Source organism: Mesoplodon densirostris, chromosome 7 (genome assembly GCF_025265405.1).
Source record: "Mesoplodon densirostris isolate mMesDen1 chromosome 7, mMesDen1 primary haplotype, whole genome shotgun sequence".
NCBI classification, from domain to species: domain Eukaryota; kingdom Metazoa; phylum Chordata; class Mammalia; order Artiodactyla; family Ziphiidae; genus Mesoplodon; species Mesoplodon densirostris.
In genome coordinates, this window is record NC_082667.1 from 68,281,546 (window position 1) to 68,304,960 (window position 23,415).

General features: G+C 44.9%; 1 protein-coding gene across 9 annotated transcripts in view; it reads left to right on the forward strand.

Moving 5' to 3' along the window:
* Window positions 1–2,463: 2,463 nt before the first annotated feature.
* Window positions 2,464–23,415, forward strand: part of TEAD1 (TEA domain transcription factor 1) — a 266,377-nt gene continuing 245,425 nt past the window's right edge. For 6 of the 9 annotated variants that reach the window (XM_060104062.1, XM_060104063.1, XM_060104064.1 and 3 more), the window contains exons 1-2: window positions 2,579–2,665; window positions 12,439–12,561. In XM_060104062.1, coding sequence (XP_059960045.1) covers window positions 12,542–12,561 — 20 coding nt within the window. In that variant the 5' untranslated portion in view covers window positions 2,579–2,665; window positions 12,439–12,541. Of the gene's footprint in view, window positions 2,666–3,261; window positions 3,406–12,438; window positions 12,562–23,415 lie in introns of all 9 variants that reach the window. The other 3 variants (XM_060104069.1, XM_060104071.1, XM_060104068.1) reach the window with 3 other exon arrangements.

The following is a 23,415-nucleotide window of genomic DNA, read 5'->3' on the forward strand; positions in this document are numbered from 1 at the left end:
TGGTAACTAACAGAATACAAGTACTTTTTCTGGAGAAAGGAATTTTGAGGGTGCTAGGGAGGAAATATCTATGTGAGTAGTCTTGCTGGAAGAAAAAGTTTTTAAGATGAGTCTCAAAAAATATGCATGTAGGGCTTCCCTGGTGGCGCAGTGGTTGAGAGTCTGCCTGCCGATGCAGGGGACATGGGTTTGTGCCCCGGTCCGGGAAGATCCCACATGCCGCGGAGCGGCTGGGCCCGTGAGCCATGGCCGCTGAGCCTGCGCGTCCGCAGCCTGTGCTCCGCAATGGGAGAGGCCACGACAGTGAGAGGCCCGCGTACCGCAAAAAAAAAAAAAAAAAAAAAAAAAAAAAAAAAAAAAAAATGCATGTAGATGGGAGAAGTTGGAGAAAATACTCGTCATGAAGAGCTTTGAATCCTAGGCCAAGGATTTTTTTTCCTGAATTCAGTAAGGATTGGGAGACCTTGTATTGCCAGGTGGCTGTGAGATGGGAAATAGTGTCTGAAAGGCACCCAGGTGTACTGGGCTAACCAACAATGATTTAGAAACCCTATTGTCTGGCACTGCCATCGGACTCTATCTGGTGTATTTAGAAACTGATGTTTGGAGAGAGATACACCTAGTACAGTTGTAATGCCAAAGTTTGTGTTTCCCTAACAAATTTCCCAAAACCAGCGTTAAGGTGGCTTAGTCATTATTGTGACCCTCACTGTATCACCTCATTATTGCATGCAAACTAGATAGAGATAAAATGCATCAGTACCTGTGGTGGTGGATATCTACACAGGTGAGAAAATTGTATAGAACGAAATACAGGCACACACAAATGAGTACAAGACTGGGGAAATGTGAATAAGATGTGGTGGATTGTATCAATGTCAATATCTCAACTGTGTTATTATAGTTAAGACATTACCACTGGTGAGAGAAATGGGAAAAATGAACAAAGGTTTTCTCTGTATTGTTATTTTTTACAACTGCATGTGAATATTTAATTCTCTCAACAAAAACTTCAATTAAAAATGCATTAGTAAAATTATGCTTTGTAGAAAATGTGCTGTCTCCAGTCACATTCCGCCTCCCTCAGTTACCCATATTTAGGGGATTCCTGGGGGCACACAAAATAGGCGGCATTACGTATCCTGGGGGCCCCAACTGGAAAGGAGAGCGAAGTGCCCCAAGAAAAGAAGTCAACAGAACAGGAATTGCTTTGCTACTTCGATCTAACTGAAGCTGCCGGTTACAATTACCCCCAATTTTAGACAGTTCTGCCACAGTGGGTCATCTTTATCCAGCTGTTTTCTGATTTACCCACGGAGTCTACTATGTCACTTCAGCGTCACTACCTCCAAAGGTAGGGTAAAAGTTATTCTATGTGTACATGAAGTTTATTCCCCCCCACCACCAAAAAAAAAAGTGACGTGAAATTGCCGGATGTAGCATTTAAAAATTTAGGGAGTTTTTACCTGACCCATTGCTTTTGAAAATTACAACTCGCAGGGATGAGTGAACTCGATTTCTTGAGCGACTCGGAGAAGACCGTGTTAGCAGGGCAGCATTATTACGAATTCCGCAATTATCCTTTCTTTGCTATGCTAAAGGTTTCCCTTTCCAACAGTAGGGCTGACTTCGACTTGAATGAGAGCCCTGAACTTTTATAAACTGAAAAAGAGGGGAAGACTTGGCAGGCTGGGAATCCGGCCCCGGGAAGGCGTCCACCGCGCTTGTGAACAACTACGTGAATTTCCAGCAGAGAAACTTCTCTTCCCCACACTTGCAGACTTCCGCCGAGTCCAGGAGCGCTCCAAGCGGCCGCCCGAGCTTCCGCGTCCCGGGACAGGGAAACTGAGGCAGGGCAGGAGCGGCGCGCGCATCTCCTGCCTCGGCGCCCGCCCCAAGGAAGAAACCCAGGATTCCAGAGTTCTCCGCGCCGCGTAGTCTCCTCCGAGGCGCCCTCCCCCCGTCCGCCCCGCCCAGCTAGGGACAAAGCCCGGAGCCCGCGCCGGGAAGGGGCAGGGCGGCTCCCGCGCGCTCCCCGCTCCCCCGTGGGCGCGAGACTCCGCCCCGCCGCCCCTCCGGAGGGAGCCCGCGCGCGCCCCAACGGCTAGGCTGCCGAGCTGGGCCCGCCCCGAATCCCCATGACGTCACCGGCGGCGGCAGGCCCCGCCCCCGCCCCGGGCGGCAGGCCGCATGACGTCACCGAGGCCCCACCCCTCCGGAGCGAGTTCGGTCCTGGCGTTCATTTCATTCCTGTCCTCATTCCGAACATTCTTAGCATCGCTCGCGCCGTGCCGCGCCGCCCGAGCCGAGCCGAGCCTCTGCAGCCGCCGCCGCGGCCCCGCCGCCCGCCGCGGGCGCCCACCAAGCACTTTGCAGACTCGCTTCCACCCTGCGGGCCAGTCCGCGCGGCGGGGCCCGGGCTCGGGGCGGCCGCGTCCGGGGACAGGCCATGCAGTGAAGCCCCCCCACCCCGTCCACCTTTGCCCGGAGCCGCGGGCAGCAGCCCAGTACGTCCAGCCGGCCCCGGGGCAGGAGCGGTGCTCGGCGGGGGGGGGGGGTGGCCCAGCCCGGGGACCGGGAGCCGGGCTCCGAGCTGAAGGCGGGGGAAGCGGCGCCGAAGTTTGCCTCGGACTCGCCGGGCGCTGCGGCAGCTCCCTTCGCCGAGGTAAGTTGGCGCGCGGGGCTGATGCTGGGTGCGGGGGGCGCGCGGGGCGCCGGGGGCCGGGGGTCCGCGGCGTACGGCACGGGCCGCTCGCTCTCTCCGGACTCTTGCTTTGTGTGCGGCGGGCGGGTGGGCACGCGGAGGGCCGGGGCCGGGCCCCTGCGCCCACCTCCCCGCGCCCCTTCAAGGTGAGCGGCCGGGCGCCGCCGCGGGAGTTGCCGGGACGCCAAGTTGGGCCGCGCGCTGCGGAGCCCGCGCGGCAACAGGCGGCCCTGGAGGCGCCAGGCCGGCCGCGCCCCCCGCGCCCCCCTCTCGCGCCCGTCTGCCTGCCAGCGCGCACACGCACACACCCTCGGGCAGTTTCCACGTTTTTCTCGGGGAAGTCAGAAGTTAGGAGCGAGCGCGGGCTGGGAGAGTCGCCGGCGCCTCCAGGGAGCCCGAAGCCGGCCCGATCCCCCCACCGCGCCTCCCCAGCCGCCACAGGCGCCTGGGCCCCCCGAGGCCGGCCTGGGGGCTGCGCCGACTTGTGCTGCTGGCGGGGTTTCGCTCCTTCTTCTCAAAGATGAAAGGAGGCACGGTCGTCTTTGCCGCTTCTCCAGGACTCTTGCTGCCGCCGCCGCTGCTTCATTGCACATTCAAGTGGAAAATTTTCAGGAGTCAGCAGAAACATTGTGTCCAAAAAAGACTGAGTCGCAGTTACCACCAAACCCTGGAGGAGACTCTCCCTGGAAAACTTCCCTTCGGTAGGAAATACTGGGGGATTCGTTTGTTTATTGGAAGAGAAATGATCCCCAGGAGGGGAGAAAATCAGGGTGCATTTCTGCTCTTTGTTCGTAGCAGCAACATTTGTTTTGTTCTAAAGTCCAGAGGCCCGCTTTAAAGAAAGTTCAACTTCTATGAGTTTCCTTTTTTTCTTTTTCTTTTAATGTGTTTTTATTTATTTTTTAAACCGAAGCAACATTTTAAATGAGTTGAAAACAGTGGAGGGGCTCACACCTCCCTTCTTTTTCTCCCACGAAAATAAAATCCAAATCATAATTTTCTTTGCTTTTTAATTGTCTTTTTAAAAAAAAGATTTATTTAAAGTTGAATGTCACTGTATAAAAATATTTATGAAACAATGAAATACCAGCCACCAGCATTTCTCAGGAGGCTTGTTAACTTCTCAGAAGCAAGTGGCTGCCTGTGATTTGCAGAAATGAAAATTGACCTCAGTAAGCACTGGAAACTTAGAGACAGATGATGTTCCAGGAGCGGGTAATGTAAAAAGGCCGTGTTTTAAAAACAGTGCTTTGGAGGAAGCCCAGGTCCTGGCACAGAAAGGTCTGCAAAACCTATCAGATTTCAAAATATTATAGTTTAAAAATATATGTATTAAAAATGCTACAGATATTGCAAATGAGTAGAACACTGTCAGTTCTGGACAACCACGTGTTTCTTCCTCCCTACCCTTTGCCTTGATTGTTTCTGGAAGTTTAGGTGGTCTGATGCTTGGGGTGTGCTGGGTGCCTGCAGGTGGTTACCTGAATAGACAGATCCCTTCAGGAAGAAGTGATCCCGCTGCGTTGTCCGAGCAGGGAGTGGGCTCTGTTCTCTAAAGCTTGCAGTGAATTTTGGCTGGTGTTTTATGCATGGGGGCTTGTCTGCCGGGGTACTGTGAGGTGGTTTGGGGAACAGACCTCAAGCTGTGCCAAGTGCTTCATCCTTTCACTATTGGGTTTGTGCCTTTCTGTAAATAGCAGGATCTTTGAGCCCCAAGTACATCTGAATGCTTGTAAGGGCCAGACTTAGATCCAACTTTGGTAAGAATCTTTCCTTTTTAGATGGAAATAGTAGAATCAATTACAAAGTGACTCAGGAAAGACAAATGGATTAGTTGAACCTTTGTCAACAGTGAGGTTTTGAATTGTTGATTGTTTTTTAGGGGAAAGGCTTATTTTTCTAATCTCACTATTCCCATAAATGGTCACAGATATTTTGTTTAGTATTTCTTTCTATGTGCAATTCTGTGTTGGACTCTCAGGTTTCAGGTTTTAAACAGAGTTTCCAATTCTTTTATTTGTTGTTGGTGTAAAAGAATGAGCTGATAAGCTGCATCCATTACTAGTTCTTGCCGATGGTATAAAAATGCCCAGGGAGACCATTTTATTTTTACGTTAATGATTAAGTATTATTTGATTTGCAGTTTTAGGAGAATATCAGACTACCTTTCCTTCTTTCCTTCCTCCCTTTCTTCTTTCTTTCTTTCTTTTCTTTCTTTCTTTCTCTCTCTTTACAAGTTTGAAATAAAACCAGTGTGACACTTTGCCTTGACAGTAAGAGTAAAAAACCATTCAAGGAAAGAATTTTTGTGTAGATTTCTCCTCTATGTGATGTTTTATAAAGTAACAAATAGAACTCCATCCAGGAAACATGCCTGAGAGAGATTATTGGGGGATTTTTTTTCTTCTTCTTTTCCCAAAACATAAACCAGGACTCACCATGGCATATACTTAAATGAAATTTAATTTAAAGAAGGAAGACATGCTAACTTAGTTTGAGCCAGACTGAACTGAATTTCTCACCAAGAGGTGCTTCCTGGCATTGTGGTGCAGTGTGTGCCTAGGCCCCAGCAGCAAATTAATTATATGTAAGGGCTGCTGGTGGTAGGGGGGTGGGGGGCAGCCTGGGGAAAGTCAGCTTCCTCCTTTCTTCTTCTCTGCCCCTCCCCCTCTTTTGCTTTATATAGAAAGAATTCTATATTCACATACTCACTTTGAGCACTGGTACCCCCACTTTTTTTTTTGGAAAAAGGACAAGCAAGCCATAAGGAAAAAAATGTTCGGGTTTTTTGCTGCTTGAGTTTCAGTCATTCATGAACAATTTTGAATTTTGCTGGCTCTGACAATACAGGACAGCAAGTATAAGAGGGTATTTCTTAATGCGAAAATTTGGTGGAATATACTTGTATTGATATGGGGATCTAGATCATATTTGTTGTCACATTTTCAGTAGAAAAATGTGTAACGGCGACAGTTCGAGAATGTAGATCCCAAATGTTAGACAGGCCTTTGGAGGAATGAGCTGTGCCGTTAACAATATTTTAAGGTTTCTTGCTTCTGAAATGGATTGACCTGTCATACATGGCAGTGGGACAAGAGTTTGTGCATCTGTGGAGTTACTCTTCTCTCTAATCTCTTGTGTTATTATGTGTTAATTGTGAGCATAATTATACTGCCTGCAACTGATAATTGTAGTGTCTTATCACTCAAAAGGTTGGTGCAAATAACTGTGTGTATGATCCCATGTATGTAAAATGACCGTGCTCACATACAGACAGTAGGTAGATAACACTTTTAAGCTTGTATTTTAGGCATTTTATCTTGTTTCCAATAAAGAGATTGCGAAAGGAGAGAAAAATATTGTGGATTGAAAGCTGTGCTTAGAAGTTGGATCTGTTTAGTGATAAAACTTTTTGGATTTTTTCCAAAGACTGAAGAATACTGGCCCGAGCAAGTGTCCAGCTTTCTCTGTAGAATTGCAAGGAAATCAGAGCCCACCTTTCTGTTGATAAATGCGGGCATTACAGCTTCCTCTTTCGAGTTCAGAGACTGGAACTGCAGAGTGCTAATGGCCTACTTCTGAACTCGGCAAGAAAAGTATATTGTAAGCTTTGACAGACTCAGGCTGTGCTGCTGGGCTATTGGGGACTGACCGATGACTGGAGTAATCTCTTACAGCTGCGTGACGCTTTTTCTTATTTTATCTGTAGAAGCCACAGATTACACTGTGGTGCTTAAGTTAGATCCCAAGTCATGTTTGAACAGTATCAGTGATATATTTTATTTTCTTGTTCACGAAGGTGATAAAATCAAGTAATTCAGGTCCATCCTAAGCACTTAATGTTTCAGGGTTGGGCTTTTGGACAAATACTAATTTCGACCCCCTTGTGTCGCAATTACTGAATACTTCTGAAATCAGGGAAGTTTGGGGCCTTCCCTCTTCTGGGGTAGTTTGTGGAATGCTAGAATATTTGGATCTAAATACTTGGAGTGTTTTTTTCTTGTTTTTTTAAAATTTTATTTATTTTTTGGCTGTGTTGGGTCTTTGTTGCTGCGCGCGGGCTTTGTCTAGTTGCGGGGAGCAGGGCTACTCTCCGTTGCGGTGCGCGGGCTTCTAATTGAAGTGGCTTCTCTTGTAGTGGAGCACGGGCTCCAGGCGCACGGGCTCCAGGCGCGCGGGCTCAGTAGTTGCAGCACGTGGGCTCCGTAGTTGTGGCCCATTGGCTCTAGAGCGCAGGCTCAGTAGTTGTGGCCCATGGGCTTAGTTGCTCCACGTCATGTGGGATCTTCTTGGACCAGGGCTTGAACCCGTGTCCCCTGCATTGTCCCGTGGATTCTTAACCTCTTTGCCACCAGGGAAGCCCATTTGGAGTGTTTCTGCATGGGTTTTTATAATTTGTTTCAAAGCTGTGGGCAGTTGAGAGTTTTCAACGTGTAAGATTGTCATCATAAGCTTCCTCGACACTCTGCCTTGTTTGAACTCAGAGTGGTAATCCAACCATTTCTTCAGATATATTCGGGCTTTGTAGTGGTGCAGCATAAGAGAATTTTGAAATGTGTATTTATTTTAGTCAAAGCAAATGGGTTTTCAGGAGTGTTTCTTACTGGGTGGGTCGCTTTCAGCTCTTAAGTTCTCCTTTTGTCCACTGGCTTTTTGCATGGTTGGGAGGATTCTCTGAAAATACTTTCCATAGTCTGGGAGTCCTGCCTGGCTAACTGTGAAACCACTGGTCTCTCTTCTGATTGGATAAGGGGTGGGGGGAGTTCCTAAGAGGCCGTCTTTTCTACTTTTGTGGCAGGCCCAGGGAGGAAGGCTCTATCCTGGCTGTATTTTGCCACTAACCCCCCAGTATTAACTATCCTGATGCAATGCTTCCTGCCCTTTTAACATTAGTTTTTAAGGCTGTGTCCTAGGATTTCATTAATGGTTTTAGTGTGAGGAGCAGGGCCCAACATTGGAAAAGGGGTTTAAAACAAAAAGCCAGTTTATTGATGAACAAGTTAAGCACCACCATTGTCTCCATTGGGAAATTCTGGTTGCTTTGAGGCATCTGACAGGTTTAGATGTACGTGTAAAGTGACTGAAACATTATTGGCGGGGGTAGATACAACAATGGCGAGTGCTGTTGTTTTTACATATAAACTGAAAAACTGCTGCTAATGGTGGGAAATGTTAATTATGTGAGAACATATTGAACTTATATTCTCTGGCATGAACTTTTAAAAAAAATGCATGAACTGTGCTGCCTTTTTATAAGCACAGCTTTCTAATTATCATAATTCAGTTCAGCTCCGCTCTTGGATGGAGTTCAAGTGCAATCTCAATTTAACTTGAAAGGAGGTTTTTTTTTTTTATTTTAACTGAGAATGTTTAAGAAAATTTGAAAAGTTCATCCAAGAATGTTGTCTGCTTAGGTGTGGTTAATTGGGGGGATGAAATGAGTGGCTTTCTGTAATAGTTAATTAGATCTGAATATTAGGAAAGAGGCTTTTTTTTTTTTTTGCTTTGTACTGTATCCAAACCTGCATCTTGTGCTTTTTTTCATAACCAGATGCTATGTGTTGTTGAGTTCTCTTTGAAAACCAGTGTCTTTTCCCTGATAGTAAACTAAATAGATATTCTGTTACCATCAATGATATAATCTCTGCAAAGATAGGAACCTGTTTTGAGAGAGTAGAAAGAAAGAATTGCAGAAATCTCATGAATTCATTTGCCAAAAATCACTGTTAATCTTTTATACCACCCAAGACTTTAGAAGGTGATATCCTTATGTGCTCATACTTAATGGCATTTTGTAAAGGGAGTCATCTTTGACAGCATTCATTCCAGTGTCCTTTACATTTTCTATGACCTTAGTGTCTTTTCAAAAAAAAAAAGAAAAAGAAAAAGTTAGTGAAGCCCAGGCGCCAAATCCTCTGTGGCATCAGTTTTAATTGGAAAAAAGAACATCTTCAGCTGGACCTTCCGACTTTCGTCCAGTCTGACTTCTGCTAAAATGCAGACTTCTGCCCTCGGAAACCAAATGACTTCATTTGCTCTGGCACTTAAGAGTCCGAATTCACTTCCCTGGTGGTGAAATAAAAGGAGCCAAGTGTTTTAAATAGCCACTCCCCGAGGCCCGCCTGCCCAAGTGTTTTGAGAAAAGCGCATTGTCTGCTTGCAGCTCTAGCTGGGAGCTGGCCTGGCTCGCCCTCCCCCCAACCAGACAGCTCCGTTTCTGAAGTTGACATCTGGTTTTCTCTCTGTTCACCTGATGTATACCACACACGTGCACACATGTGGCGTGCACGCATGTGTCCTGCAGGTAACACAAGTCTTTGACATTGAATGTGTGTATGTTTCAAGTCACTCCTGGGATAGGGGGAAGCTCACAGCTAATAGCACAAAATAAAATGTAAACACAGTAGCCACCCCACATGCCGCTGCTGCTGGGTTTCTGTCTAATGGTGCTTTCTGGGTAGGCGTGCCTATTGTTGTGGCAGCAACAGGCGGCAGAAGTTGGGGCACCATATGGCGGCTGTGGGCCTCAGATAAGCTGTCTGGTAATTTAGCTCATCAATAGCATTTTGATCTGCTTCATTTTCAGATCACCCATCACCGTGGCTGGGGGTATCTTGGGGGCTGATTCCGAAACCATTGAAACCTCTGTGAGCCAATGCTTCCTTTGGTGGAATCTGTTTCAGCCCTTTCTCCTTTTCATTTAAAAGCTTTTGGGAGACAATGGTGGTTGGTAAGAGTTAGGAAGAGCTGCATCAGCTGAGGGAACCTTCAACCCCATCTCGAAATCTGGAATGCTTAGAAGACCTCATCAGGTATTTCCATTGACAGAAAAGCAGAAAACAAGCTATTTAATAGCGTTTCATACTGGCAGAGCCAAGAAACTCCCATAATTCAAAATTTGCTTTTGTTCTAAATACTGGGAGGATAAGACCAATATGGTTCTTATTTTGACAAAATGTTTCTAGTTTTGTTGTGCATTAAAAATACCTCCCTAATTTTCTTCCACCTTTCATCAAGTGCAAAAATGATTAATATCTATGTAACTGAAAATCAAAGGAAGTATTATCTGTGATTCGGAGGCAAAAAGCAGCTTCCTTTATGACTAGGAATTCTTAAAGAGGGAAATGCTTCTAGAACATCTCTACTCAGATGTTCAGTGAAGCTGAAGCAAAACTAAAATCTCTGCCACTGGTGAATCAACCGGGGGACTCCTGCCTTGAGTTGCTGGGGCCATTTCAGGGATTCTGCACATAGTAGGTGGATTAGTGGAAATTTCCATGATGTGCATGCCCATGTGCTTATCAGCCACGTGAATCTCATTCAGCAAACATTTGTGTCCCTGATGTGTGCCAGGCACTGGGGAAGCCAGGGTAAGACTGTCTGTCCCTTTCCCCACCCAGCCTCTCTGCACATTCTCAGTCTCCTTTCCAGGCCTCCCGCCTTTTGAATTTGGGGTTTCTAATTCTTGCTACACAGATCTGTTTACATGGCTAATGCAGGATGGTTCTGACTCAAACCCAGGGCAGCCTCTTTCCACGCCTGTCCTAGGGAGTCTCTGCCTCACCAGTGATTCCTTCCTGAGCATGTGCATCACAGCCTCCATGGAGCTTTCCACAGACTGGGTATCAGCCCTGGAGCCTTAGGAGGGCTGGGATAGGTGCAGTGTTTCTGTATTTCTAAGAGACCCCAGAGTGGTGTCCACCTCTGATTGGGAATTATTACTCTAGGTATTCTAACTTTTATCCTCAGATGGAATCAGGCTAAATTTGCCTCCTAACTCTCAATGGGATTTTTCCTGTATCTGTGAGGTGATGTACCTAGGAGCATATACTGACTGTTTATGGAATTCACTAAGATCTTTTTGGTTGGTTTTAAAGATACGGCTACACAGAAGTGCGCAGGAGAAGCAATACAATGAGCAGAACCGCCTTCTCCGTGCTCAGCACACATCTGTTATCCCTTGGGAAGGTAGCAGTTGTTTCCAGATGTGATTATAGAGGTGAGCCTCAGGCTCCCTGGAAAGGGGTTTGAGGACTAATTCTTGCCTGGCTGTTTGCAGAGGTAGTTTTCATTTTTGAGTAGTGGGGATGCTCATAGAGGGTCTCACGTGGTGCACCTTGATATTGCAGAGTGAGGGCATAGGAAGGGTGATCGTGACAGCCTCCCAGAGATGAGCATGGTTTTGCTGCTGATAAACCATACTCGGCTTTTTGTTCTTTCCTTTCTTTCTTCCTTCCACCTTAGGCACTTTGAAATCTAGGAGCTCCCAGTTCTGCATAGAACTGTTACATTGAAACATTTGCACGGGTTACTGTATGCCAGGGATTTGGTGATCAGCCAAGGGTGGTCAATGAATGGCCATCAGTAAAACACCCCTGCAGAGTTTCCAATTTAGCAAGGGAAACAGGCATGCGAAGAGATTAAAGAGATCATCACAATCCAGTGGGGAAGCTGTGTTTTTCATATTTCATGAGTTCCAAGGTGCAGTTTTTTTCCCCCATATCTGAACATTTCGAAATTAGGATGTGTCCTGCAATCATGGCTGGCCAGGTGGTGGTCATGACCCGTGATGTGGTTGCGTACACTTATCACAGCCTGCAGAACAAATGCAGTGGAGAGGAAGAAAATTCCAGAGTCAGTCGCCAAGCATTCTTAAGAATGTATTTGATGTCGCCAGCGCTCTTATTGACACAGAGGGCAGTACTGTGTGGAAAAGCATGGATGTTGATCTCTCTAAGAAGTTGTTTTAGTATATCTTACCCACTTTTGTTTGCTTATATAGTTTCCTTTTTATATCTGCATAAGATTGACATGATAAAGTTTCAATATTTATAAAATACAGTTTCTAAGTGATAAGGCTGTGCTCTGGCAACGTGTTTTGCAACAGTATTTCTTAGAAATAAAGTCATACTGCATTTAACAATCACTGGTGTCTTAGAGTTGATGAGATGTTGATGAAATATGTTTGCATCTCTTTCCAAAAGGATCTGGGAGATTATACATCATTGACGGGTTGCTTTGAGGGAGTGGATTGGGAAGGGGAGGGGCTTTCATTTTTATACATTTGTAGATTTCAGGAACATACATTTTCTTAGGTAATATCAGAATAAAGGGGAAAAAAAATCCAGTGGGGTAAGTGCTCATGTTATATCCAAAGATTTGTGTTGCCCAGTGGTGGGGACTAAGGAAACCTTTGTAGAGGAAGTGATGTTGGAATTGGGCCTTGAAGGGAAAGCGTTTTTTTTTTATTTTATTTTATTTTTTGGCCAGATGCCGTTTTGGGATTAGAGTGGGACTAAGTTGTTAAATAAACAAACAAACATCTCCCCCACCCCCTAAATACTCTCCAGAGTAATGAACTCAACCCTAAAATACTAATAAAGAAGTTTCATTGCCAGTCGTGAGCCAGTATAGATCTAAAACTTGGCTATGAACAGTTAATGAAAGAAGCAAAAGGGAGGGAGGGGACTGGTTGTGGGGAGCTGGAAGCTTGCTGATTCTGATTTGGAAAAAGGCAGGATAATAGCATAGGTTTAAAAGCACACGTTTGGAGTCGGACACACCTCAGTGGGACTCTTGGCTCAGCCACACTTGTTCTGTACCCTTGGACAAATTACTTCCTCTCTGAGCCTCGGTGTCCCCGTCTGTACATTTTAATAGAATGCCTCCTGTGTGCCCGGCACGTAATACATGCTCAGCAAACAGCAGCTTCATGTGCTGTCTTGTTACACCAGGTCTCCCTGGATTTCCTGCCAGGTCAGGCTGGACGTTGACTCTCGAAGGACACCCGAGGCTGAAGCAGTTGCTAAGAAGAGCCAGACTTATGGTCTCAGGCGAATGATTGAAATCCAGGAGAGGTGAGGCATCCCATAAAGTCCTAGACCATTTATCTCTTTGAACCACACTTCCCCGATTCATAAAGTAGAGGAAATCCATCAGTAAATACGCAATATCTGAGGTCATTCCTTGCCAAATGGTAATACCAGTTAAATGGGAATGCTTCCAAAGGTGGGTAGCATGGTGCACCTATATCCACTCGAAAGGAAATGTCTTCCTTAGGTTCTTGCTTGGAAGCCACTCTCCCAACTTTGGGATTGGGTTCTGAAAGTTCTTTTCCAAGGTGTTTGTATGGAACTCATCTTTTCATAGAGAAGCTATGCTCAAGGCCCTGGACCTGTTGGTAAAGCCATTATTGAGGAATCCCTGCTGGAGTTCTGAGGGCATCAACTCTGTGTGTGAGAGAACAAGAGGCAGAGAGGTACCTCCCCCTACCTTTGCTGGCCTAATTGCACCTCTTAACCTGTTTAGAGGCAGGCTGCTTAACTTCTCTGTGCCCTCAGTTTCCTCATCTGGAAAATGGGCTGGTGTGTTACCCACTTTGAAGGGCTGTGATAATATGTAGATAAGAGCTAGCTCAGTAGGCTAGAGCTGCAGGTGTGACTGCTGTCAGACTTATCCTGTTCCTCCAAGTACTCCAAGCTCTGGAGTTACATCTCTGCCCCTCTCATCAGATTCCTTTCTCTGGGCCTTAAATATAATTCAAATAATAATTCACACTCATGTGTGAATGGCAGATCATCTCTCTGCCAGTATATTTGCATATTTTAAGACAATGTTTGTTAGTCCGAGATGAATGTCTTAAGTTGGGTTAGTATTGAGGTACTTCCTGGGCAGATGAGCTGAATCCTTTCTGGATGCTTGTTGGTAGAAGCCTGTGTTTTCAAAGCCAGAGGCCCTAAGCTGGTCTTGCTCCACTTGACACCCAGGTACACTTCAGGGTGTGTCCATGTGCCCGTGTTTTCAGAGCGGGGCCACTCCCAGTGACTGGTTTGAGCAGTTAAGACTGCTTTGTGTGAGCCTAGGCTGAGGACCACCTGCATTTTTGCTCAAGTCTTCTTAACCGGGGTATATAGAACTGTGTGTTAATCTGGTTTCCTAGTTTAAATTAAAAATTGAGGTTAAAAATTGTTAAGAGAGATGAATAGACTAGTTGGGAAATAAAGGCTTTTAGAGGCAGGCAGACTGATAGTTGAAGAGGGGAGAAAGGTAGATTTAAAAAAAATGGTTTACAACCTGTGAATCTACTAAAAGTCACTGAATTATACTTTTAAAAGGGTATGTGAATTATATCTCATAGAAAAAGATGAAGCACAGTACTCCCAGCACTCCTCACACAGTGAGTACATTTGTTTTGCTGGTCAAGTGATTTAAGATTGATATTCAGAGCAGTGACCTAATAATAAGGGTTTACATCTCTGCTAGTTTACTGGTTTTAGTGCAGAGCCTAAAGGTATCCATTAGAAGTATCTACAGTGCAAGGTTTTTTTACTTAAGAAGGAATAACTTCAGTAATGTGGGATGACTTGCTCCTTAATGATAAACGTTGACTATGTTAACCGCCCGTATGGCTTACAGTTTAAACAGCCTGTGAACTAAATCATAAAAGATAAATAAACTAGGAGATCACGAGGGAGAGAGACCTGGAAGGCACGTGAGGCCACAAGTTAAGTATCGAATCTGATTTAAGTTGATTTAAGATGGGGAAAAGTTGAACCCAGCATAGGTTAATTTATATCTCGAGTTTCAGGTTCTACTCTGCCCACTTTCTTCTTTTTTCTTTTTTTCTTTCTTTATTTTTTTTTTTTTTGCGGTATGTGGGCCTCTCACTGTTGTGGCCTCTCCCTTTGCGGAGCACAGGCTCCGGACGCACAGGCTCAACGGCCATGGCTCACAGGCCCAGCTGCTCCGTGGCATGTGGGATCTTCCCAGACCGGGGCACGAACCCGTGTCCCCTGCATCGGCAGGCGGACTCTCAACCACTGCGCCACCAGGGAAGCCCTGTTCTTTTTTCTTTTTTTTAAAACATCTTTATTGGAGTATAATTGCTTCACAATGGTATGTTAATTTCTGCTTTATAACAAAGTGAATCAGCTATACATATACATATATCCCCATATCCCCTCCCTCTTGCGTCTCCCTCCCCCCTGCCCATTTTTTTCTTAATTTTAACTTTTAATTTATTGCTGGGTCCTCCTACCAGATGCGCACTGTCTTCCTCATAATAATGTTTGTGGTAGTTTTTATCCACTTGTATTTCTAAAGGATTGTTCTCTACCGTTCCTTGTGGCTGGGTAACTTCTGGCCTGGTGCAGTCCTGGTTTGGGCTGCTTGTGGTGCAGCCCTTAATTGCGCCCTCTTTTACTGTCAAAATGTCCCAGTTTGGAAGATAAGTGATATGGTCATCCTACGAATAGGAACTGTTGAGGAAACTCGCTGACTCCCTTTAATTAAGCAGAATAGAGAGGAAAATCTCAAGCAGGAGACTTTTGAGGTACCCTGACATTGAGCTCATAACAGTGTTATTCTTGGAGCGTCCCAGGCTGTTTCTGAGCTTCAATAGAGGGGAGTTTCAGAGAACAACTTTTCCTATAAACCTCTGCTAGCTTCAACCAAATTGTTTCAAACCCTCTGCTATTCTGTGGATCAATTCATAATGAATTAAAAAAACAATGTCTCATCATTCATGGGAATGATTCAGCACTGGTTCATTTCCTTTCGGACTTGCAAAGTTCAATTTAGAAGTTTTTCCCAGTGGAATTCTGAAAGTTTTGTACTGTGTGAAATTTGGGGATTTCAGATTACAGATTTTAAAACCTGTAGTTTTGGCGCTCTTGACATTCTTAGTTTCAAACTTGCTTATCTTTGTTGTTTGGGAGACTGTAATGATGTCCTATGATGTGCCGAAATACACTGGACCCAGTATCCACAGGGGATTGGTTCCAGGACCTCTGCGGATACCAAAATCCTCGGATGCTCAAGTCCCTTCTGTAAAACGGTGTAGTATTTGTATATAACCTACACACATCCTCCTGTATACTTTAAATTATCTGTATAGATTACTTATAATACCTAATACAAATGTAAGTGCCATGTGAATAGTTGTAAATACAGTGTAAATACTAAATGTAAATAGTTACCAGCTTGTGGCATATATCAAGTTTTGGTTTTTTTTGAACTTCCTGGAATTCTTTTTTTTTTTTTCTCAAATATTTTCGATTTGAGATTGGTTGAATGCGGATTTGGAACCTGTGGATACAGAGGGAAAATGGAGTGGAATCTTAGAAATTTAAGAAATTTTAGTACTTTGCCTAAAACCAAAAATAATTGTAATGACACTGCTCAATTCCAGGTGATTCTTTTAACAACACTATTCATTTAGTTATTTTATCATGTGCTTTAGGCAGTAACTTGGGCAGTTGTTCAGTTTGAAAGAATGGCTTCTGGCCTTTGCTGTTGAGAATTGGGAGAACTGTTTCCTTGTTGGGGTGGTTCACCGGGAGAAGGCATTTGAGGGTCTTCCCAGGGCTGGGGTCTTGGTCCCTCCACTTCCAGCTGTGTGGGTTGGATAGCCCTTGGTCTTGGCTCTTCCTGTGACCTTGGGCAAGTCACTTGAAAATCTTTGCTTTCCCTTTCTGGGAATATGATCCAGCCTGCTTTTGAGCCGAGCTTTAGATTAAAGAGAGAAAATGTGAGAGCCTTAGGCCAAAAGGTCCTGGAGCAGTGTTGTTATCTGAGTCATCCCGTCCACAACCCCACACTCCCTTCCCCTTTATGGAGGAGGAGCAGTACTGCTGAGTCTATTCCTTAACTCTTCTCTCAGTTGTGCTAATTCCCAGGCCACCCAGGGAGAATTTGGATAAGAAAGGAAGGCTGACAGGCCAGGTTCTGTCTTAAGCCCATTCTTCAGCATTACCTTAATTTAAACCTGAGAGCTTTATTTGTGGTTGAAGAAACTGAATCTCAAGAGAGGTTTAGTAACCTGCCCAAGGTCACACAGCCAGTGCAATGGGGACCAAAATTTGAAGCCAGTTCCTAGATCTGTGTGACTTCACGACTGCCAGGCTAAAAAAGACTGCATATTAAGTCACCTGTGGCATTTGAATGGTGTTTAGATTGTGACACTGAAACAAGGTAGACTTCCCCTCTTTTGGTGTATTTGTGCAGAAAAGGCAGACTTCTTAATACTTTATTTTGTTTTGTGTTCTTGGTGGCCCATTTTACTCTATTTTCAAAACAAACCTGTGGCTAAGGTCCTAAGATGTTAGGTGTGACCCACTCAAGCCTTTTCTAGGGGAACTGCCCCACCTTAGTCGTTCATCTTCTTGAGAGGGGGCAAGATCACCTCCCCACTTTAGTGTCAGTCTTCAAAGACTGTGGGGACCCAGAACGCCTCACCTCTCAGACTGGTTATTTGAAAATGAGAGGCTGTCTGGGGTCTGGGTTGATCTAAACTGTTCTATAGTTGTGTTGGGGGCTCTGGCAAGAAGCTGATCTGGTTTGGAAGCCTGGAACTGGACCTGCCAGTTTATCTGGTTTTCCTTTGGAATGTGCTCTTGTTGGCCTGCAGGCAGAGTAAGTTATCCCCCTCTACCACCCTGAAGGCCTGGATATGGAAATGCCTCCATGTTGGGGGTAGGGTTTTTAGGTAGATGACCTTTGGGAGTACTTGGGAACTAGGGAGATGGGGTGAATTTCTCCCCTCCGCACCCAGGTGACCAGCTGGAAAATATGTTTTAGGCAGTGATGTGTGATGGACGGTGGCAGGGGCAGAAGGGAAAAGAGAGTTAACTGCTTTCTTTAGAGCCCTTAGTAATCAGGTCTCTGAAATAGACAGCAGGGACTTTTTTTTTTTTTTTTTTTTTGCCGTACGCGGGCCTCTCACTGTTGTGGCCCCTCCCGTTGCGGAGCACAGGCTCCGGACGCGCAGGCTCAGCGGCCATGGCTCACGGGCCCAGCCGCTCCGCGGCATGTGGGATCTTCCCGGACCGGGGCACGAACCCGTGTCCCCTGCATCGGCAGGCGGACTCTCAACCACTGCGCCACCAGGGAAGCCCCGACAGCAGGGACTTTGAAATGGGATTGCTAATGGGGTTGCTACCCATCTTTGGTTTTTAGTGGAAGGTTGTGGGATAGTTGATACTGTCTTACTGTTGTTCACCTAATTCTGCTGACTCTGGGCCAGAAGAGGTTGGAGCACTGATGGCCAGTTCCTAGGACTTGTGCTCCTGTCTTCCCCTCCTTCCCTGTACTGGTTTGCCCCCTTCTTAGAGTTGTCATATATTTCCCAGTGCCTTTTGGGTACCTCTGCTGTTGGCCATTTTGGTGTTGCCCTAATGTTGTGTAGATCTCTCTAGTGCTATATATATTAAGCAAATATAAAAGCATGGCTTTGAAGTCAGACCCAGGTTCCAGTCCCTGTTCCGCTTATTGGCTGAGAGGTATTGGGGAAAATTATTTAGTCTCTCTGGGCCTCTGTCTCCTTATCTGAAAAATAAAAATTAAAAGAATAAGTAAAATATGATGGAATGGCCCACAGTGAGCTTCTCCATTGGTTGCCCCAACCCATTCTGAAGTCTCCTGCTTCCTCTGTCCTCCAGTTCTCTGTCCAGGATCCTGAGGGTTTTGTCCTAACCAGAATGGACCCGTCTGACAGGAGCTCATTTATTTGCTTTTCCATCTTCCTCCTTTGGGTTTAGTTTTAAGCTTTTTTCCAGCTTCCCTTCTTGCTGGATTTCCTGCTCTGTTGTTTTTCTCTCTTCAGACAATTTCCCTTTTGCTTTCATATTTTCACACACACAGCCACACAGACACACACACAGCCACACAGACACACACACGTGCCGTCCACTTCTTTCACCCTTTCTCCTCTGCTTTTATCACTTTGAGATCTTAAAGAGACTGCCCCTTCAGTTTCCTAGGTTTCACTAAAAATGGTCATCAGCAAAGCACCACTTCTTGATTCTGCTGTCTTTCACGTTGGAGAGCGTAGGATCTCTTGACTTAGGGAGTTACCGGCACTTCCGGGAACTATTTTGAAAAGACATAACTCATCCTGATTCTCATTACATTTTTGAATTTGTGGAATTACATACATTTCTTCCACTTACCTGTTTGACCTTGGGCAACCTCTTTATTTTTTTTTGAACCCAGTTTCTCACCTGTAAAATGGACATAGTAGTGCCTTTCTCATGGGTTATAGTGAGGGTTAGCACGATGCCTGGCAGAGTGTCTCATTAACGTTATCTGCCAATTATAATTACGGCTGTTATTACATCACCCAGTAGCCATGACTTAGAGTGCCAAGTATCTCTTCTCTTAGCACCTTTCTGTCTTTTTGAAGGAGGGGGACAGGAGCAGTGCCTTATTTTTATTTATTTTAGATTTTCAAAATTTTTATTATGAAAAGTTCAGTATAGTAGAGGGCAGTGAACGTCCCTGGACCATCATGACTTAGCAACAATCATCACGCTGTGGCCATTCTTGTTTCTTCTAAATCCCTGGTTCCTTTTCCACTAGATTATTTTGAAACAATCCCAGATGTCATACCATTTTATCTGTAAAGGTTTAGTATGTATTTTAAAAATATAACTCTTTTTAAAAAACACCAACTCTAATATCATCACGCCAATATTTTAATAATAATTCCTTAATGTAAAATATCTAGTGGCTGTTTAGTTTTCCTTGATTGTCTCATCACTGTTTTTCCATAGTTGGTTTGTTTAAATCAGGGTCCAAACAAGATCAAAGGTTATCTTTGGTGGTTCTGTTTCTTAAAACTCTTTGAAGATCTCTTCCCTCCTTTATTCCCCCTTGCGGGTGATGTGTTTATAAAAGCCTGTTTCTCTTGTCGAGTTTCGCTTATTCTGGATTTTGCAGTTGCATTCTCTTAGTGCTGTTTATCATGCTCCACTATCCTCTTTATCTCCTATAAATTGGAATTTAGACCTAGAAGCTTGGTCTGTTTGAGGTTTAATGTTTTTTGTTTTTTAAGGCAGGAATATTCCATAACTAGCAATCCACCAGGAGGCACGGATGTCCAGTTGTCTCTTTCTTTGTGTGTTAGCCACTGATTTATGATCTCTGCCTATATCTGTTGTTTCATATGGGCTTCGTAAACTGGTCATATTCCAGTTCTCTCATTCCTACTTCATTTATTAGCCAAAATACTCTTATAGAAACTTTCTATCCTCAACTGTTTGGTTAACCTGGCATATAGTTGTACAGAAAAGGCAGGTATGTGGTTTCTTTTGTTTGTTTGTTTGTTTGTTTGAATATCATTATGCAATCGTGGATTTAAAATTGTCGGTTTTTTTTTTTTTTTTTTTTTTTTTTTCTTTTTGCGTGGTACGCGGGCCTCTCACTGTTGGGGCCTCTCCCGTTGCGGAGCACAGGCTCCGGACGTGGAGGCTCAGCGGCCATGGCTCACGGGCCCAGCCACTCCGCGGCATGTGGGATCTTCCTAGACTGGGGCACGAACCCGCGTCCCCTGCATGGGCAGGCGAACTCCCAACCACTGCGCCACCAGGGAAGCCCTGTCGGATGTTTTTGACTCCGTGTAGTTTCCTCTTCCTATTGATGCTCAAATTGTACAATCTTTGGGCAGTGCGAGTTTCTTTAGTTGGCTCCTGTGTCCTTTTGATGTGACCCTTATTGATAGCAGCTTCCTTGCTATCCTGTGTCTTTTGTATTCTTGGATTTAGAATGAACCATTTCTACAGAGCTTGGTTTCTTTTAATGGGAAATGCTATTTCAGAGCTACAACTTGGATAGGGTCTCTGTCACACACCCCTCAGTCTCATCTTGAAGGCCAAAGCTCACATTAATTTAGGCTTCACAGAAGACTTTAATCATTGCTTTCAGTCCTGTCTCCCTGATGGTTTGTTCTGTGCCTTGTTTAAATAACCAGAAGGTGAGAGATTCCTTATCTTATTACCACTCTGAGCCATTCAGACTGCAAGCTATATTTTGATGATATTGTTGGGGTCAATTTACACACATGTGTTTGAATAAATACTGGTTGAATTAAGTTTTGTACCTTTCTCTTCTAAAGTGTTTAAAATAGAAGATATTTAATCTCTCACTCATTTAAAGAATTTATCACTAATACATTATTTTTATAAGCTAAAAAATTTTAAAGCTCTAGTTTTAGGCAGCTTTATGCACTGGAGTCCTAGATGGAACACGGCTATTCTGCTGTTGTGGGAATACAATAGTAAGCCTTTAAGTCTAAAATGAGTGTTTTTTGTTTAATGAGTCTCCTATTAGACTTATTTTTAGTAATTTCTGTCTTTGATTTTTGGAAATTGTTTGATGCCCCTGTTCGTGCATCACAGAATATGCACCTAGGCCAAAAGAAAATCTCATTTTAAATACATCTACAGTGCTCTCTTCAGAGGTTCCATTCAGGCCTGGAGTTTCAGTTTCAGTAATACTTTTTTGTTTTGTTGGTGAAACAAAGCCGTATGCGTTCACAGTCCAGCCAACACAGCCTCACAACAGAATGAGTGAGTAGTACTGAAATTATCATCATTCATGACATCCCTGAGAAATTAACCAGCATCCTGTCCTGTGAACCTTTGTATACTCATTTAATATCCCTACCACACCCCTTCCCACCGCCCCCCCTCCTTTTTTTTTTTAAAGGCAGCAAGCTTCATTTAATGGTTCCTCTGTGTTATGAAAAGTACAGTAGAGTCGGGGTTTATTCCCTTCCCCTTCCTCCAGGGGCACAGAGAGAGGGTGAGGAGCCCTATAATTTACAGGCAGGCCTCTGTGCCCCGAGGTTAAACTCGTTTCACAACGGGAATTTTCTTTATGGTCCTGTGGCTCCCTAATACAGGGGAGGCAAGTGGTAAAAGCTACCAAAGAAAAGCTGGACTGGAGCCACTGACGTCATGTCAGTAAATCTGTTGGAGGAGCCCAGCTGGGCAGGGCCTGCCAGGCAGCCCTTGCACTTTGGCCTTGCCTGGTCAACTAGTCTTACTGCTTCTTCCATCCCCCGTGGCCCCCCTCCCCCTCTCCCCTGCCATTTTTGTCTTCCCCCTTCCCTCTGTGTGACTGGACTGGTGTTGAAACCTGTAAACAGTTTGAAAGCCACCCCTGAAACTGGTCCTGTTCTTAATGCCCCTAGGAGGAGGGGCAGGGAAAACCCAAGGATTGGTGGCCCAGGGAGGCTTGAAAACTTTTCGCTAGTGGGCTTTCTTGATGATGAATGAATCTATGGGGCCGTTACGGGGAGCAGCTAGAGGTTGCCATCTTCTGACTCTACTTTTAGAGAGTTTTGCTTTTCAGGACTGATGTGCCTGTGTGTGATGTGTGTGGAGGGGGGAAAGAGAAGACTGGTCAGAGGATGGGTGGAAATACTGAATTGCAGTCTTCCTGTAGAGGCTGATTTAAGAGAGTGAGTTCCACCCTGAGTCCTTTATTACCCATTACTCATTGGTCAGCTAACCCTGAACTCTTTCCCTGGTTTGCAACTGTAGCAGTTAAATTTAGAGCTACATGCTGCTTTCCATCTTGGGTATTTAGAGTCACAACCCCAGATGCGCCTGAATTAAAATATTGCTGTGCTAAATCTATTTTTACATCTAGGGGAATGATATCTAAAAATAAACCTCATCCCACCTGTTATTCACTTTTGGGAAGTTTGGATGCTATCAAGTCACAGCCCACAGATTAGGCTTTTGATCATGGCTTCAAATGTGGCGTCCACATTCTGCTTTTCCTGCCGTTGGTGTGATGTTTTCATTGTTTCATTAACCATTGTCCTCCTGTTTATTTTGCTGTGAATAGTCGTTTGCAAATAAGAGTGAAGCATAGGTTCAGATTGGTTTTCAAGTTCCTGAGTCTTAGGGTCAGAAACGTATTAAAAGCAGTATCTTATCCATGAATCATTAGATGAGTCAGTTCCTGAAACCACTACAAGCCTCATAGTTCTTGGCTACAAGCAAAAGCAGGAAATCCAGGCTTCAATAACTTCCTTTCCCAGTCCTGGCTATAGTCGCATTGGTGGTTAGGTTCTGCTGCCTGCCTTTGTAAGTGGTAGAAAGATGTATGTCTGAGGAACAAAGACACTCAAGTCAATTTACTGAAACTGTTTATAATTTGTGGTCTTGCTCTGAATGTCAGGCTGCATTGGCATACCCTGCCCTGCGCAACTCAGCCAGGAAAGGCAGCTGGCTGGGTCCGCCGAGGTGCCCCCAGAAATGCACAGGAAATGTTTCAGGGAGCTTTAGTTAAGAGTCCAGTGAATCCTAAAACTTCAGGGCATGCAAGCAGACATTAGGGGCAGAAAGCTCTGGAGTCCATATGCATAGCTGAAGTATCAACTTCTTTTGTTTTGCTCGCCTAGTCAGGAGACAGAGAAGGGAGAGAGAGAAAGAAAGGGAAAGAGGGAGGGAGGGAGGGAGAGAACACACGAGTGCCAGCCCGCTCAAGCTCTGGCCTGGCTCCCTCGCTCTTGCTTTTTCTTGCAGTTTACTTCCTTATGTACAGGGTCTTTTTTTTTTTTTTAAACTCCTTTTGCAGTGTTTCAGGTCAGTCTTACTGACTTCAAAATCAATGTGATAACTCTTATTAAATATTGTAAAGAGTGTGGGAGAAACGTGAAATGCTGCCTCCCAAAGTCATGGGTCTCCACACCCTGTATGTATTTATTCTCTTTTATGAGCAGCCCCCCCCCCCCACCCCTTGTCTGCCTTCATAAGTCGGGGCAGACTCAGGCTGGTGTCTCTCTGCTGCTTTACGGTTTGCTGGTGAGCTTATGAACTTTTTCCATCTTAAAAAAAATTAAAATTGAGTGTGATGCGTTTTCAGTTATTAACTCTGATGTTGTTCTCCTTCGATGCTCATTGGTGTTGGCCAGCTGGAGG